The 15,062-nt window shown below is 33.0% G+C and overlaps 1 protein-coding gene across 8 annotated transcripts in view; it reads left to right on the top strand.

The window, feature by feature from the left end:
• NBEAL1 (neurobeachin like 1) overlaps positions 1 to 14,731 on the top strand; it is a 182,524-nt gene extending 167,793 nt beyond the window's left edge. For all 8 annotated transcript variants that reach the window (XM_039222592.1, XM_039222591.1, XM_039222589.1 and 5 more), the window contains 6 exons: positions 584 to 678; positions 5,422 to 5,538; positions 5,965 to 6,126; positions 6,996 to 7,144; positions 9,178 to 9,313; positions 11,772 to 14,731. In XM_039222592.1, coding sequence (XP_039078523.1) covers positions 584 to 678; positions 5,422 to 5,538; positions 5,965 to 6,126; positions 6,996 to 7,144; positions 9,178 to 9,313; positions 11,772 to 11,873 — 761 coding nt within the window. In that variant the 3' untranslated portion in view covers positions 11,874 to 14,731. The remainder of the gene's footprint in view (positions 1 to 583; positions 679 to 5,421; positions 5,539 to 5,964; positions 6,127 to 6,995; positions 7,145 to 9,177; positions 9,314 to 11,771) is intronic.
• Positions 14,732 to 15,062: the final 331 nt, after the last annotated feature.

Consider the following 15,062-nt stretch of genomic DNA (forward strand, 5'->3'; position numbering starts at 1 on the left):
CTCCATCTTCAATATAAGAATAAAACATTGTGTTGATTTCCTCCTGATAAACCTATTACAAAAAGGAAATGGAGTCTGCTAATTGTACCAGTGGCTCCTGAGTGCGACTTAACTCGGGTTTTTACCATTTAGTAGAAATGTATTTTATATTGTGATTTTGCAGTATAATGTGTACTCTTTTGGTTAGAGGCACATATTCCACAGGATTACAGTTCTTAATAGGAGTACAAGGTAAATGGAGATGAGAGAATAAGAGAGCAGAGAAGCCTATCAAAACTACCTGGGGATCCATTTCAAGCCTCCTGACCCACTACCAAGACTCTGACAAACATTTCCCTGCCCCGTGTGTACTCTTAACTCTCAAAGCCGGGTGACCTTAAAGAAAGATCGTCTACATGAGTTTAGTAATGCTTGTTTCCTGTGTCATTCTTCCTCAGTGCTTTTCCATTGCTATTCCTTCATTTCTCCTGTTAGAACAACCAATTTAATAATAGTTTGACCGTACACTAAAACTGCCCTTATTATAGTTCTGTTCCAGCAAAACCATGCCATGTCATTTTTTGTAACTCCTTTTTTCTTACAGATATTGTTACTTGTTTAGCTGCAGACTACTGTGGAATACATTTAATTTCTGGTTCGAGAGACACTACATGTATGATATGGCAAATAACACAACAGGTTAGTTACACATTTAAATAGTGTTCCTTTCTGGTGGGACTACTACAAATCATAGATTTCTATAATTTTTATCAACCATATTGTACTCATTATAATGTTGTTTCAGGGAAGTAAAGTGTCTTTTTTATGGCTTTTAGGTTTTCTACTTGACAGGCTTTCTTCTCCAAATTTATTAAAATAATTACCTAAAAGTTTTCTTGTAATATTTTTCTTTATTTTTTTGCCTTTTAATCTTCAATCCTTTGGTAATTAATTTTTCTATAACTTATAATACAGAATAAGAGTATTATATATATGATATGTAGATATATATGATAGGGACACCTGGGTGGTTCAATCGGTTAAGCTTCTGACTTCAACTCAGGTCATGATCTTGCAGTTTGTGGGTTCAAGCCCTACATTGGGTTCTGTACTGACCGTTCAGAGCCTGGAGTGTGCTTTGGATTCTGTGTCTCCCTCTCTTCTTTCTCTGTCCCTTCCCTGCTTGTGCTCTATCTCTCTCTGTCAAAAATAAACAAACATAAATTTTAAAAAGTAAATATATATGATAGAATATATATATCATATATATAATATTTGTGATAGAATAGAGTATATAATATATATTCTATAAAGATATAGAATATTAAAATGTATTATTTGTTTACTTTGGGTGAAAAGTATAAATGACTACCCACTGAATTGGGTCTTCTTCTAGAGTCCCCATATTTTACACATACCTACTTCTATAGCAACACCAAATGTTTTCATATTAATATTTGGTAAAACAAATCTCCTGTCACTGTGTTTCTTTATACAGAATGTTCTCAGCTAGTCTTACAATGTTTTTGACAAAATCTTTTAATAATTTTTTCCATTGGTTTCTGTACTTGTTAATATCTTTAAAAAAATTTTTTAAAGTTTATTTATTTTGAGAGCGAGCACGAGTGCGGTAGGGGCAGAGAGAGAGGGAGAGAGAATTCCAAGCAGGCTTTGCTCTGTCAGAGCAGAGCCCAACGTGAGGCTCGAACTCACAAACCATCAGATCATGACCTGGGCTGAGATCAAGAGTTAGACACTTAACTGACATCAACCAACCAGGCGCCCCTGTTTATGTTTATTTCTAATTATCATATTGTTACTATTTTGATGGGACTTTGAAAAATCACTTTTACTTCTTTTTAATTTTGAGAGAGAGCACACACAAGCTAGAGGAAGGGCAGGGAGACAGGGAATCCCCAACAGGCTCCTCACGATCAGCACAGAGCCCCGTGTGCAGGGCTCAGTCTCATGAACCACGAGATCATGACCTGAGGCGAATTCAAGAGTCAGACACTTAAGCACCAACTGAGCCACCCAGGTGCCCGTAAATCACTTTTATTTCTAAATGATTATGGCTAGTATAAAAAAGCTATTGATTTCTATACAGTTATCTAAGTTATCTAATAACTTAGGTTTACCAAATCTTCTTATCTAGCTCTTATAATTATTAGTATTTCTTAGATTTTCTGAAAACGAAGTAGATATACAATCATACAATTTGAAAGTAAAAGTGGATGTCTATCTTTTCCAATATAATGATTCTAATAAATTTATTTCATTTTCTTATCTTATTACATTATTAGCTAGTGCAATGGAATAAAAAAATCATAGTGAGCGTCCCTGTCTTATGTCTGATTTTGGTGAAAGCACTTTCACCATTGTGCCATTTAGTGTATCGTTTGCTGTTGCATTTTACCATACATTGCTGTTGGGTTGTGGGTTTTTTTATATATAAGTAGTTACTTTTCTGCTTTTTTTTTCTTTTCGTAGCTCTTTAGTAAAATTTCAGTTTATAGAAAAGTTACAAAAATAGTACATTTTTTAAATAATTTTTTTAACATTTATTTATTTTTGAGAGACAGAGAGACAGAATACAAGCAGGGGAGGGGCAGAGAGAGAGGGAGACACAGAATCCGAAGCAGGCTTCAGGCTCTGAGCTGTCAGCACAGAGCCTGACGTGGGGCTTGAACCCACAAACTGTGAGGTCATGACCTGAGCCAAAGTCAGCCACTCAACTAACTGAGCCACCCAGGCGCCCCCAAAATAGTACATTTTTGCATTTATCTTATTATGCTCTCCTAATGTCTTTCTCTCGCAGCATCTTTTTTTTTTTTTTAATGATTTAAAAGTTGTAGATATTGGGGCTCCTAGATGGCTCAGTCAGTTAAACTTGCAGCTTTGGCTCGGGTTATGATCTCATGGTTCACGGGTTATGATCTCATGGTTCATGGGTTCGAGCCTCCCATTAGGCTCTCTGCTCTCAGCAAGGATCCTGCTTTTTGGATCTTCTGTCTCTTTCTGCTTCTGCCCTCCCTCCCTCCCACTCACTCCCCCAATAAAGATATTGTGCTCCTTTACCCCTAATCACTTCAGTGTGTATTTTCTGAGAACAAGTCATTCTTCTATAATCACAGTTAAGTTATCAGAATCAGAGCACCTATACAATAGGTATTATATCTATATGTAGATATAATTATCTAATCCACAGTCCATGTTTTCATTTTGCCAATAGTTCCCATAATGTCCTTTTTAGCTCTTTTTCTCAGGTTGTCTTCTTTTATTTGTAGTTTTCCTCTTATTTCTCTTAATGTATTATGTTGAAAATTCTCCTAGGTTTGAACCATTTTGAATTCCTATAATAAGTCCATATAGGGACAGCTGGGTGCCTCAGTCAGTTATGTGCCTGACTATGCTGACAGCTCAAAGCCTAGAGCCTGCTTGAGATTCTGTGTCTCCCTCTTTCTCTGTCCCTCCCCTACTCAAGCTCTCTCTCTCAAGAATAATAAATAAAACATTATTTAAAAAAAAACATGTAATTTATGATGTACTGTATTTTACTGCAGAATTGTATTTGCTACTTTTCCTGTATGTAAAATCTATGTTTGTTCTCTCTTTACCATGTTTAATATTGGGATATGAAACCTTTATAAAACAAAATTTGAGAAAGGTCTATCTTTCCTTGTAATTCAAAATGTTTTAAATAATACAGGAATTACCTAATTTAAAAAATTTTTTTTATGTTTTATATTTTGAGAGAGAAAGACATAGCATGAGCGGTGAGGGGCAGAGAGATGGAGACAGATTCTGAAGCAGGCTCTAGGTTCCATGCTGGGCGCTGTGTTAACAGCTTAGATGGCGGGGCCCAAACTCATGAGGAGTAAGATCATGACCTGAGCCAAAGTCAAATGCTTAACCAACTGAGCCACCCAGGCACCCCAAGAATTACATACTTTTTTCTTTTTTTTTATATTTTATTTATTTCTAGGAGAGAGAGAGAGTGTGAGCAGGGGAGGGTCAGAGAGAGAGGGAGTGACAGACTGAAACAGGCTCCAGGCTCTGAGCTGGCAGTCAGCACAGAGCCCGACACGGGGCTCGAACCCACAAACCGCGAGATCATGACCTAAGCGAAAGTCGGAAGCTTAACCAACTAAGCCACCCAGGCGCCCCAAGAATTACATACTTTTTAAAAATTAGAGAGCACTAAGCACTCTGACTGATCTTAGAGGAAGATAAATGTGTCCCAGGTAAGAGTATTGATGGGAATTCATCCACATTATATAGCACAGGTCAAAGTTAACTACCTGTACAGACTTATCTAGGATAATCAATCATAAAACAAATACCATGGCAACCAAACATTCTATTATAGAAAGTAATGTACAAGGGCACCTGGATGGCTCAATTTGATTAAGCATCTGACTGCTGGTTTTGGCTCAGGTCATGATTTCGCAGTTCATGGGTTTGAGGTCCAAAATGGGCTCTGTGCAGGCAGTGCAGAGCCTGCTTGAGATCTTCCCTCTCTCCGCCTCTCCCCTGCATGCTCTCTCCCTCTCTCCTCTCTCCTTTTCTCTCAAAATAAATAAACAACAAAAAAGTTATGTACAAACAAAACATGCTAAAAACAGATGAAGACAACAACTCAAGTGTAGAGAGATTCCCTTAATAAAATTATGCTATTATGAGAAAAAAAATATATAAATTCAGTAAAATAGGACCTCAAGGATAAAATTATAAGGTAGCATAATAAGATGAAAAAGATGATTGCAGAAGAATCAAAACAAGATTAAAACCAATACCATTACAAATAAGTAAATTCAAAGCAGAAAGAGCAGGTAACAAGATTTGATGTAGCTGAACATGAAATTAATAATGGAATAAAGATTTAGAGTAATTAAATTGTATAAAATATAAGTAAGTCACAGAGATACATTGTAGGGAACATAGCTAATATATTATAGTTATGTATTGTGACAAATGTCAACTACACTTAACCATGGTAAGCATTGAATAATATATAGAATTGTTGAACCACTATGTTGTATACTTAATATAACATTTATGTCAACCAAAAAAGAAAGAAGGAAGGGAGGAAAAGAAAAGACAAAGTATTCAGAGGTAGAATACAAAAAATATATTTGAAGTAAAAGAAGAACAAATCTGTAAGTTAAAAGGGCGAATAATATACCTGTTAAAATTAATCCAAAGCAGTCAACTTTGAAACTATTCAGGTTAAGTTTTAGAGCCTCAAAAGGGGCTGAGAATTTGGGAATTCTGTAGGAATAATTTGGGAATCCAAGAAGAAACACAAGAATGAGTACTACTGTAAATAGATGCTTGTTGCATTGTTAGTTTGTGATTAGACAATTTAAATACAGTATAAACCTTTTTTTGTAGATAATAGCCAACTAGAAAATTACCTTTCCTTTTCTGTTTTCACACCAGGGAGGTGTTCCTGTGGGCTTAGCATCGAAACCCTTTCAGATTCTGTATGGACACACTGATGAGGTATTGAGTGTCGGCATCAGCACTGAACTTGACATGGCAGTGTCAGGATCAAGGGTAAGATTTCACCTTTAAGAAATGCAAATTTTTCCACAAATTGAGAAGCAATATTTATATTTAAGTTTTTTTCATGCTTGCTTTGGAAGCACATATGCTAAAATTGGAAAGATAAATTTTTTTTCTGGAATTGGTAAAAGCATAGAGATTCTTTATTGTTTGTGTAGGACTTTGCAGAATTAGCATTAATCTAAGAAAGAAGAAACTTAAAGAGACTAGATTCTATTTTGGGATTTTATTGGTCTACAGGTTAAAGAAAAAGGGCATTTTATGAAGTAAAGACTATTTCAAATTTCAAGATTGGAATTTTTCCTAAAGTGCTTGGTAGAATAATCATTTTCTAAGTTCCTTTCCTGTATTTATCTGGCCCTCTTTCTTTTTTGTTGTTCTGTTTCTCTTTTTGATATTCTAATATTTTCTGTATAGGATGGCACTGTGATTATACATACCATTCAGAAAGGTCAGTACATGAGGACTTTACGACCACCTTGTGAGAGTTCTATGCTCCTCACTGTTCCTAATTTGGCGATATCTTGGGAAGGACATATTGTCATCTATTCCAGCATTGAAGAAAAGACCAGTCTCAAGGTATATAACAGTTTCATGCAGTAGGGCTAGATGATCTATAAGCCTGTCTTTTCCTTTCCATATTATACTATATGAAACATTTTGAGAAAGGAGAGAAAACTGTATTTTGAACAGAATATTTTCATCTTTCAGTTTGTTCATTCCTTACCAATAGATGAACTCCTATCACATGCTTATATTTTGTTTTAGGGATTTATATTGACATATATAATATATGATTTCAAAAATAATTTCTGATTATGTGGGACTTAATAAGCTTAAGTAGAAATTATAACCAAATTCTTTTTGCACAGGCTGGATTCTGTGTCTCCCTCTCTCTCTGACCCTCCCCTGCTCACACTGTGTCTCTCTCTCTCTCTCTCTCAGAAATAAAAAAATTTTTAAAAAAACATTAAAAAATTTTTTTAATAAAAACTAAGAGAATCTTGGGGCACCTGGCTGGCTCAGTTGGTAGAGCATGAGACCTTTGATCTCAGGGTTGTAAGTTTGATCCCCACATTGGGTGTAGAGATTACTTAAAATTAAAGTTAAAAAAAAAACTTTAAAAAAAGTTGAGAGAATCTTTTTGTTTTATGTTACGAATATGGGGTTTTTTAGACTGGATGAGATTTTAATTCTTTTGGAGGAGTGCAAATTATTGCTTAATATTTGTTTACTTGGTAATTACTTATTAAATATTTTCTTAAAGTATGTAATTATTTCTGAATTAAAATCACTTTAATAATATTGTCTACACACTTTCTTTTTATACATAACTATAAGTTTATTTCAAAATTTTAAATCCAGCAGTGATTCTGTTATAGTCACAGTTTTAATTGTCAGTATTAAAACTTAGTTTTGAAATCATTTTCTTCATCTAATCTTTATAGGATAAGAATGCATTACATCTTTTTTCTGTAAATGGGAAGTATTTAGGGTCCCAAGTCCTGACAGAACAAATATCAGATCTGTGTATCACCGGAGAACACATTATCACGGGCAGCTTACAAGGTTTCCTGTCTATAAGAGATCTCCACAGGTAAATAATAAGAATTGTTGAAATCTCACTTAAGAAAGGTGGTAATAGGGGCACCTGGCTGGTTCATTTAATGGAGCATGTGACTTCTTGATCTTGGGGTGGGTTCAAGTCCTACAATGGTTGTACAGATCACTTAAAAATAAAATCTTTAAAAAAAGGCGGGGGGAGGGGTGTGTGGAAGGGCGCCTGGGTGGCTCAGTCGGTTGAGCATCCGACTTCAGCTCAGATCATGATCTCACGGTTCGTGGGTTCGAGCCCCACATCGGGCTCTGTGCTGACAGCCAGCTCAGAGCCTGGAACCTGTTTAAGATTCTGTATCTCCCTCTCTCTCTGACCCACCCCTGCTCATGCTGTCTCTCTCTCTCAGAGATAAAAATAAAAAAAAGAAGGCTCCATGAGCGATTTAAAAAAAAAACGGGGGGGCGGGGGGGAGGTAGTAGAAATACTTTCAGCCCAGAATGGAAATCAGCAATTAAAGATTTCTAATCTTTTGGTTTATCATTTATTATGAACATGCCGTTTTTTGGTACCCCTGAAAAAAATTGAGGAAGCTAAAGAATTTCTGGATTAGTAAATGAGATATAAATGTGCATTTTTAAAATACTGGATATTTTATGTTACGTATATTTTACTACAAGTATAATTTAAAAAAACATAGAAAAAAATTTTCATAGTGCCAAGCCTAGATTATGGATTTAAAAATTTGTTCAATTATAGTTTGAATTTTTACAAACTAAAGTTAGGGTTTAAATTCTTTCTTAATTGTGGTAAAACAAACTAAGGTATTTTTAAGGCTAACATATGTGTTCATGGTTGTGTGTATATATGTGTAAAATGGGCAGGGAGTCTTGTTATTAAAGTGAAGGAAAAGGATGTTTAAATTGTGGATATGTTTTTAAGCTTTGTCTTCTTCATATTTACTGGTTTAGATATACAAAGCACTGTTATTCCCCGTATATATATTTGTTGTGCCTAAATACATTCTTTTCTTCCATTAAAAAAATTTTTTTTTGTGACTTATTTATACTACTGAGACTATCTTGGCCCCTGCAACTTACCTTTTCTTTCTTTTTCTTCCCCCCCTCAAACCTTTCCTATAAATCATTTCCTGATCCAGTGTGCTCTATCCTACCATGTTCATGTCAGAATCATTTCTGTACCAACATCCTTTCCTGTATTTGTATTTCCCTTCTCATTTTTGTCATTCTTTCTCCTGTGGGAGAGCACTGAGTACTTATTTGAGTCCTATCTTTCCAACATTTTGTTTTATTCAGGGTTTTATTAAGAAAATCTCAAATCAGGTAATGAGATCTTGTAGCAGGTTAGTCTAAACACCTTATGTACTTCAGAGGATTCTTCATTTTATAATCCTGAAAGCCATGGATATTTTCCATAGTTGAGTTATATTTTTTTATCATTGTGGCTTTAAATATTATATTTTATGTTATTTTATATATTTATATATACTACATCTTCTAAGACAAGGCAGATAGACCAATTTTATTGACCTTATCACCAACACATGCACAGTTTTTTAGCTTTTTAATCAACAAGATGAAAATCTTTTAGTGAGAGATCATGTATATATGGTTAGAAGAAAAACATCGTGAGAATAAAGACAGATTAAGTATTTTAATTAATGCTATAATGTAGACCCTTGTGTGGGCCATTCAGCCTTTCTGAATCTAAGTTAACCATCTGTAAAATTAAAATGGAGAACCAGGGGGCGCTTGGGTGGCTTAGTCGGTTAAGCGTCCGACTTCGGCTCAGGTCATGATCTCACGGTTCGTGGGTTCGAGCCCCGCATAGGGCTCTGTGCTGACAGCTAGCTCAGAGTCTGGAGCCTGTTTCAGATCCTATGTCTCCCTCTCTCTCTGACCCTCCCCTGCTCATGCTGTCTCTCTCTCTCTCAGAAATAAATAAAACATTAAAAAAAAATGGAGAACCAGGTGATCATTAAATTATCTTCTGGGTATTAATTAATACATTATGTATCCATGTAATTATGTGTTTGTGTTTTATTTCTTTTCTAGTTTGAATCTCAGCATGAGTCCATTAGCCATGCGGATGCCTATCCACTGTGTTTGTGTAACCAAAGAATACAGCCATATTCTTGTAGGATTAGAAGATGGCAAATTGATTATTGTGGGTGTTGGCAAGCCAGCTGAGGTAAAACATAGCATCAAGAACTTCTTTTCACATACTATTGGGGATTCCTTTGGTTCTCCTTTGTTCCAGCTGAATCAGAAGTCTCCATTATGGATGAACAAATTAAAAACCAAATTTGATTTTTCAAAGGGCAGTAAATGAAAACGGAATAAACCTAGTATTCAAGAGTGATATTTATATTATGCTTCAGTTGAAGGCACACATTTGACAGTTTCTATCCTGTAAATGAATAAGAAAGTTCTTGTATTATATGTCTTTACGAATCTAGATTCAAGATACTACTTGGATTTTTTAATATATAAGAGCCTTTATAAAAAATTAAATACAGGCTCAGACAATAAAACTTTAATTTTAATAAATACCAGTATGACTGTATGTCAATTATCCCTTTGTAAAAGCATAATACTACAAATATCTCCGTTTAATATCCTAGTTCTCAGTGAGTTTCCTATATTTACTATAAATTTATTTACTAATGGTTTATCAATTACTGAACATTCAGATATCGTAAATCTGATACTGTTCCTAAGAAAACTTGGTGGCTATACTCCAAGTAATACAGTGATTCTTCTAGAAAGTTAATTGCAGTACATAGAATCAAATTAAGCATTATCAATTTTTATTGATACCATCAGTCTTTTCTGAGAAATCTAAAATGTGGCCTTTGTAGGAGTTGTTTCAAGAGAAGTCAGTAGTGAATAACACAGTGTCACTGACTTTAATAAATCTACCATGGATCATAGGAACCTTTTTGTTTTATGAATATTTTAAGGTTTTATCAGTTCTTATACTCTTTTCAGTATATTATAACTAAAGAGAGGTCTTACTAAATTAAAGTGATTACACCATTTACCTTCAGGTTTAACAGTCCCCCAAAGAATGTCAGCAAGTCCGTTATCTTGGTATTTCACTTATATTTAAAACATTTTCAGCATTTTTTCTCTTTGAGTATGTTTCACTTTCTGTGGTTTACTCAAGTGCCCTTTAAATTTGCCTCTCCCCTCCTTAGGTAATTTTTCAGTTTCTGATTTTACTGAATTTTTTAAAAAATGAAGTGACCATTATATGCACACACTTTCTTTTAAAAATTGATTGGGGAAAAAAAACACTTAAGCAGCTTCATTTTATAGGCTTAAATCAATGTGTTGTACTATTTACTAAATAAGTTTTTTGTCCTCATTGAAAGTTTTATGTAGTCTACAACACATAGAATCTGAATTGTGTGTAGATTTGGAATTAAAATATGTTTTTTTTATCTGGTTTACATCTTTGGATGTATCAGCTGAAGTATGGATCTGCTTTAGTATATAATCAAATACTTAGAATCTTGCATAATTAAAATATAATTCCATATGATAGTGTAAAAATTAAATTGAGCTTTAGTTACAAAAAGATTTTTATTTAGAGATGTAAATTTATCATAAAAGATCAAAATCTTAAAAAAAGATCAAAATCTTGATTAATGTGCACTTTAAGTGATGTATCATTTTTGTATTTTACACTGTCAGTATGAAATTCATATTGACTAATCAGATGGTAAAGTGGTAATAGATTAATGGAACTAGTGTTTCTGGAAACCAGAATGCAAAACAAATATGCCAAAGTGTCTTTGCATGAGGTTTGTTTTTTTATTATCCCTTTAATAAATGTACCCTAGAGAAGGGTAACCATTATAAAAGTCTGGCAGACAAATAGTCATTAAAAACTAGATTATACTTGGGAAAGTAATTCCAACAAATCATATCATTAGATTGAGAAATGTGTCCCACATCGATCCTTTTTTTTGCCTTACCTAGGATTATAAGCACTTTGAGAGGGGCATTTATTTACCAATTGGATTAATATTTAATAATTGTTATATGCTGATAAGTGTGCTAAGTGGTACAAATTTAATGGTGAACAAATATGATTCTTACCTTCGGAGAGCTTATGTTATACTTGTTTTCTAAATTAGGTTTTATCATTCTGTTGCTAAATGTTATTTTTTGAAATTCTTATATCAAAATATTCTAAAATTATTTTTTCATCAGAACATTATTTTACTTTTGTCTTATCCTTGTGATTAGCATTAATAGTGCTTTAAATATAAGAGGAGAAAATCCTCAAAATTATGTGTCTTATTAGCTAAAGTATAAATTCAGAAGATTATTCTAAAGAAGTATAAAATATATTATTTTAATTTATAAAGAAAGGACTGGTAATTTGGACAAACTGGGACATTTAATTTTAAAATTTACACATTGGCATTAGACTTTTCTTAATTGAAAGACAATCAATATAGAGAAGCCTTTCTTTATTATTAATCAAGAATCATTAAAATGTTAATGATTCTGCTAACAAAACTTACATTCTGCATCCTACAAAATCAGTGTCTTGTATATCAATCCAACTTCTATTTTTTTTCTCTTTATTTCTTTCTTAATAACATCCATTCATTTCTCTGGATTACCTTAAACAGATGCGTTCAGGTCAGCTTTCTCGAAAATTGTGGGGATCTAGCAAGCGGCTCAGCCAGATTTCAGCTGGAGAAACTGAATATAATACTCAAGATTCCAAGTGATTACTATTTCCATCTTCTCTCATGGATAACTGAAACTTGATTTATTGCTTTGTCACTTTAACCATATCTCTCAACTGTCTGAAATGTTTCAGGGCTTTAATCACTGAAAATCATTTTAGGAATTATCAAAATTGAATATGCAATGTGTATAAAGACATAGGTTATATTATTATCCACTTTGAAAATTTCTGGTTAACACTGAATCCAGTTGTATTGACTAAATCTTGGTCTACACTAAGGTGGATTTGAGAAAATACATTTGAATTAGACTTCTGGTTCATTCCTAAAGATCGTTAGATCCATTAAAAAAAAAACTTCTTAAAAATAAACAGGTTGGATAAATTTCCTTATTATTCTAAACAGCAAAATTTAAGGTATTTCTAATAAAAGAGTACAGATGATGGGACAGTTGAGAGACATGGCTTTTAATATATTCTTTAATCATTTTCATATTTGCTGACCACCATATTTAAAAACATATCAGTTTATTTATGGAACTCTTGATTGGAGGTAATATTTTAAAGGCATTTGTTGCACACTTAGATTTTCAAAACTCAGTGTAAATTCCAGGTTTTCATGATAAGTTGAATATAAGACTATTGAAACCGGTACATTGGGTCATTCCACTACTGTTAGCATATTTTAATGAGAACTTACTGAAATGTATTATTATATGCTTAAATAATAAAGGTTTAGTAGGAATAAGAGAAAGAGATATATTTTGCAGGTGCATTTCATTAGTAGTATAATTAAGAAAAAAATGCTGATTATGATTTTGATGTTGGATCCTTTAAGTAGCACAGTTTATTATCTGCAAAGTTCAAAATTTCTTGGCTTATTCTTTACTAAGCAAATACTATGTGTTTCCCCAGTAGTTAGAAGTGTTAGCAATGATACCCGAAAACATTAACATTTTTACTTAGAACTTACATGTGATTGATAAATGAATTGAAAAGATAATGCACCACTTAAACTAGTCATTTAGGTATAGTAATTATTAAAGACATATTTCTATTTCATGTTATGTATAACTTTTAAGATTATAATTAATTTTATTATATACAGTTAAGTGTCACATTATGTTTTACTGTTTGATATTTTAATGTAAAAGGCTGATAAATTTATTTTGGAATTCAAAGAGATTCTTAAAGCTAAGTGCTTTTCTTAGATTATCTTTGAGATCAGAGAGCTTTTACAACTACCAAGTGTCCTTAATCTGAGATACCATGGGTTTGGGGGAATTTATGGAACCCTTGAAATTGTGTGGAAATTCTGTGTGTTAACTGCATCTTTTTTCAGGAGTGAGTGAGTGTGTGGCTTTCATAAAGGGGTCTCTAATCAGAAGGGGGGAAAAAGATTTCTTAAAATAATAGCATCTTATAAAATAATATTCCTTTTTATTCCACAAGTCGTAGATTTCCTTACATTGAATTCTCTTCTCCATGGAATCTTTGAGAAACTTTTCCTCTGCAATTTTTTTCTTCTGTTGCCCCTCTATCTAATACCCTTTTCTTTATAATCCTATGAATGAGTAAAAAAAATCCATCAGAAGTAAAAGATTCTGTTTATGGAAGCTTTTTGAATAGATATGATCTGTTCAAGTCAGGACTAATAAAAACTTACAGAAGAATTTTCTTTACAGTTATTTAAAATCCTCTCTTTTATTCAAGTGAAAGCAAAAACAAAAACAAAACACAAAAAAACCACCAGTCATGTTTTAGATAAGTAACAGTGAAACAGACTGGTGCAGCAGGTGTAAAATAGAGCACATGGAAATGTGAAAGTTTCCTTTTTAAGGACTTCAGGAATTTGTGATGACAATGTCTCAAATCAATAGAGATAATTATGATTTATTGAGATTTATTGCTTCTATTTATTTCTTTCTATTTTTTATATTACATTTTTTAGAAGATTTCAAGTCAGCAAAACCAACATAATTGATTTTTGGTATTTAAAATGTTGATTTTTAAGAAAACTTTTCTGAATCAAAACTTTGGAAATTTTTCTTTTGCTTACTTATCCAGTGATTTTGGCATAGGGTTGCTTTCTTTATTTTTAAGGTTACTTAATAATGGTTTTGGAATTATTTTGGATGGATGCTTAAGTTAAAAAGAAGTTTAACTGAAATTATCAGGGAAAAATTCCTAAATTTATGGTGTTTTACTTTGCTGCCTTTTAGATTGAAGAACCAAACAAGCAGTATTCATTTTATATCACAAATAGAAGACACCTTATTCACAGTAAAATAAATATCCTACCTACACTAACAATAAATGTTTAGAGCTGTAGAATTCTTCCTTAGATTACTTTTTTAAAAGTAAAAACCAAAAATGTAAGATTTTGAGGAAAATTTGAGAATACTAGCAACAATCTAAAGGAATGGAGGTTAACTTTATCTATTAAAGTAAACACATTCAGTAGAACCATTAGCTGAATAATATAAACCTCTTTTAAACAGTGTAGCCCACTGAATTACAAATGACTAGATAAAATCACTGGAAAGATATACTTTGGAGATTCTGGTGTGTTTAGAAGTTATCCATAGAAAATGTTTCTACTTATATAATGGGAGAAATGAACAACAGTGTGATGAGAATGGAATAACAGGTAGACATTTCAGTTGATAAATATAGTATCTCAACTTGGCTGCTATGAAGTTTGTTGTCTAAGGAAACTTTTGTTTGCTTTTGTTTCTTGACACTGGTAATAATGATGGAAATAAAAATCTCAGCATCCTGGTGATGGGAAGAGATTTATATTACAATAATGATTTTACTTTTAGGAAGTGAGATTTAAAATATTAAAGTATATAATACCTGTGTTCGTTTAGAAAATAAAGCAAATTTTCAACTCTCCAATCAGTATTCTGTCATTACTTAGATAAAATTGGAGGAGAGAAGGAAAAATAGGTCAGGGCATGGAAATTAGAAAAGTGTATAAAAATAAAGCTTGTCCAGTTGGTTTAAAATCCTTTTAAGCCTGGGAAGCTTGTGTCGGCTATTATTAAGTTTCTATCTATTAACTTCCATTAGGTCACAGTGCTTTCTCTTTTAGGTCACACCCCTTTGTAGGAGAGAAAATGCCAGGTATTCATGTGTCATTAGCAAGAACATCAGCGAGTCTTCTTTTTTTCTCTTAGGCATGTAACAATTATCCTTAAAAAACTGGTATTGAAAGTCACTTTTACAC

The sequence above is a fragment of the Hyaena hyaena genome, unplaced genomic scaffold, assembly GCF_003009895.1.
Source record: "Hyaena hyaena isolate Hyena2069 unplaced genomic scaffold, ASM300989v1 scaffold_1166, whole genome shotgun sequence".
Classification (NCBI taxonomy): domain Eukaryota; kingdom Metazoa; phylum Chordata; class Mammalia; order Carnivora; family Hyaenidae; genus Hyaena; species Hyaena hyaena.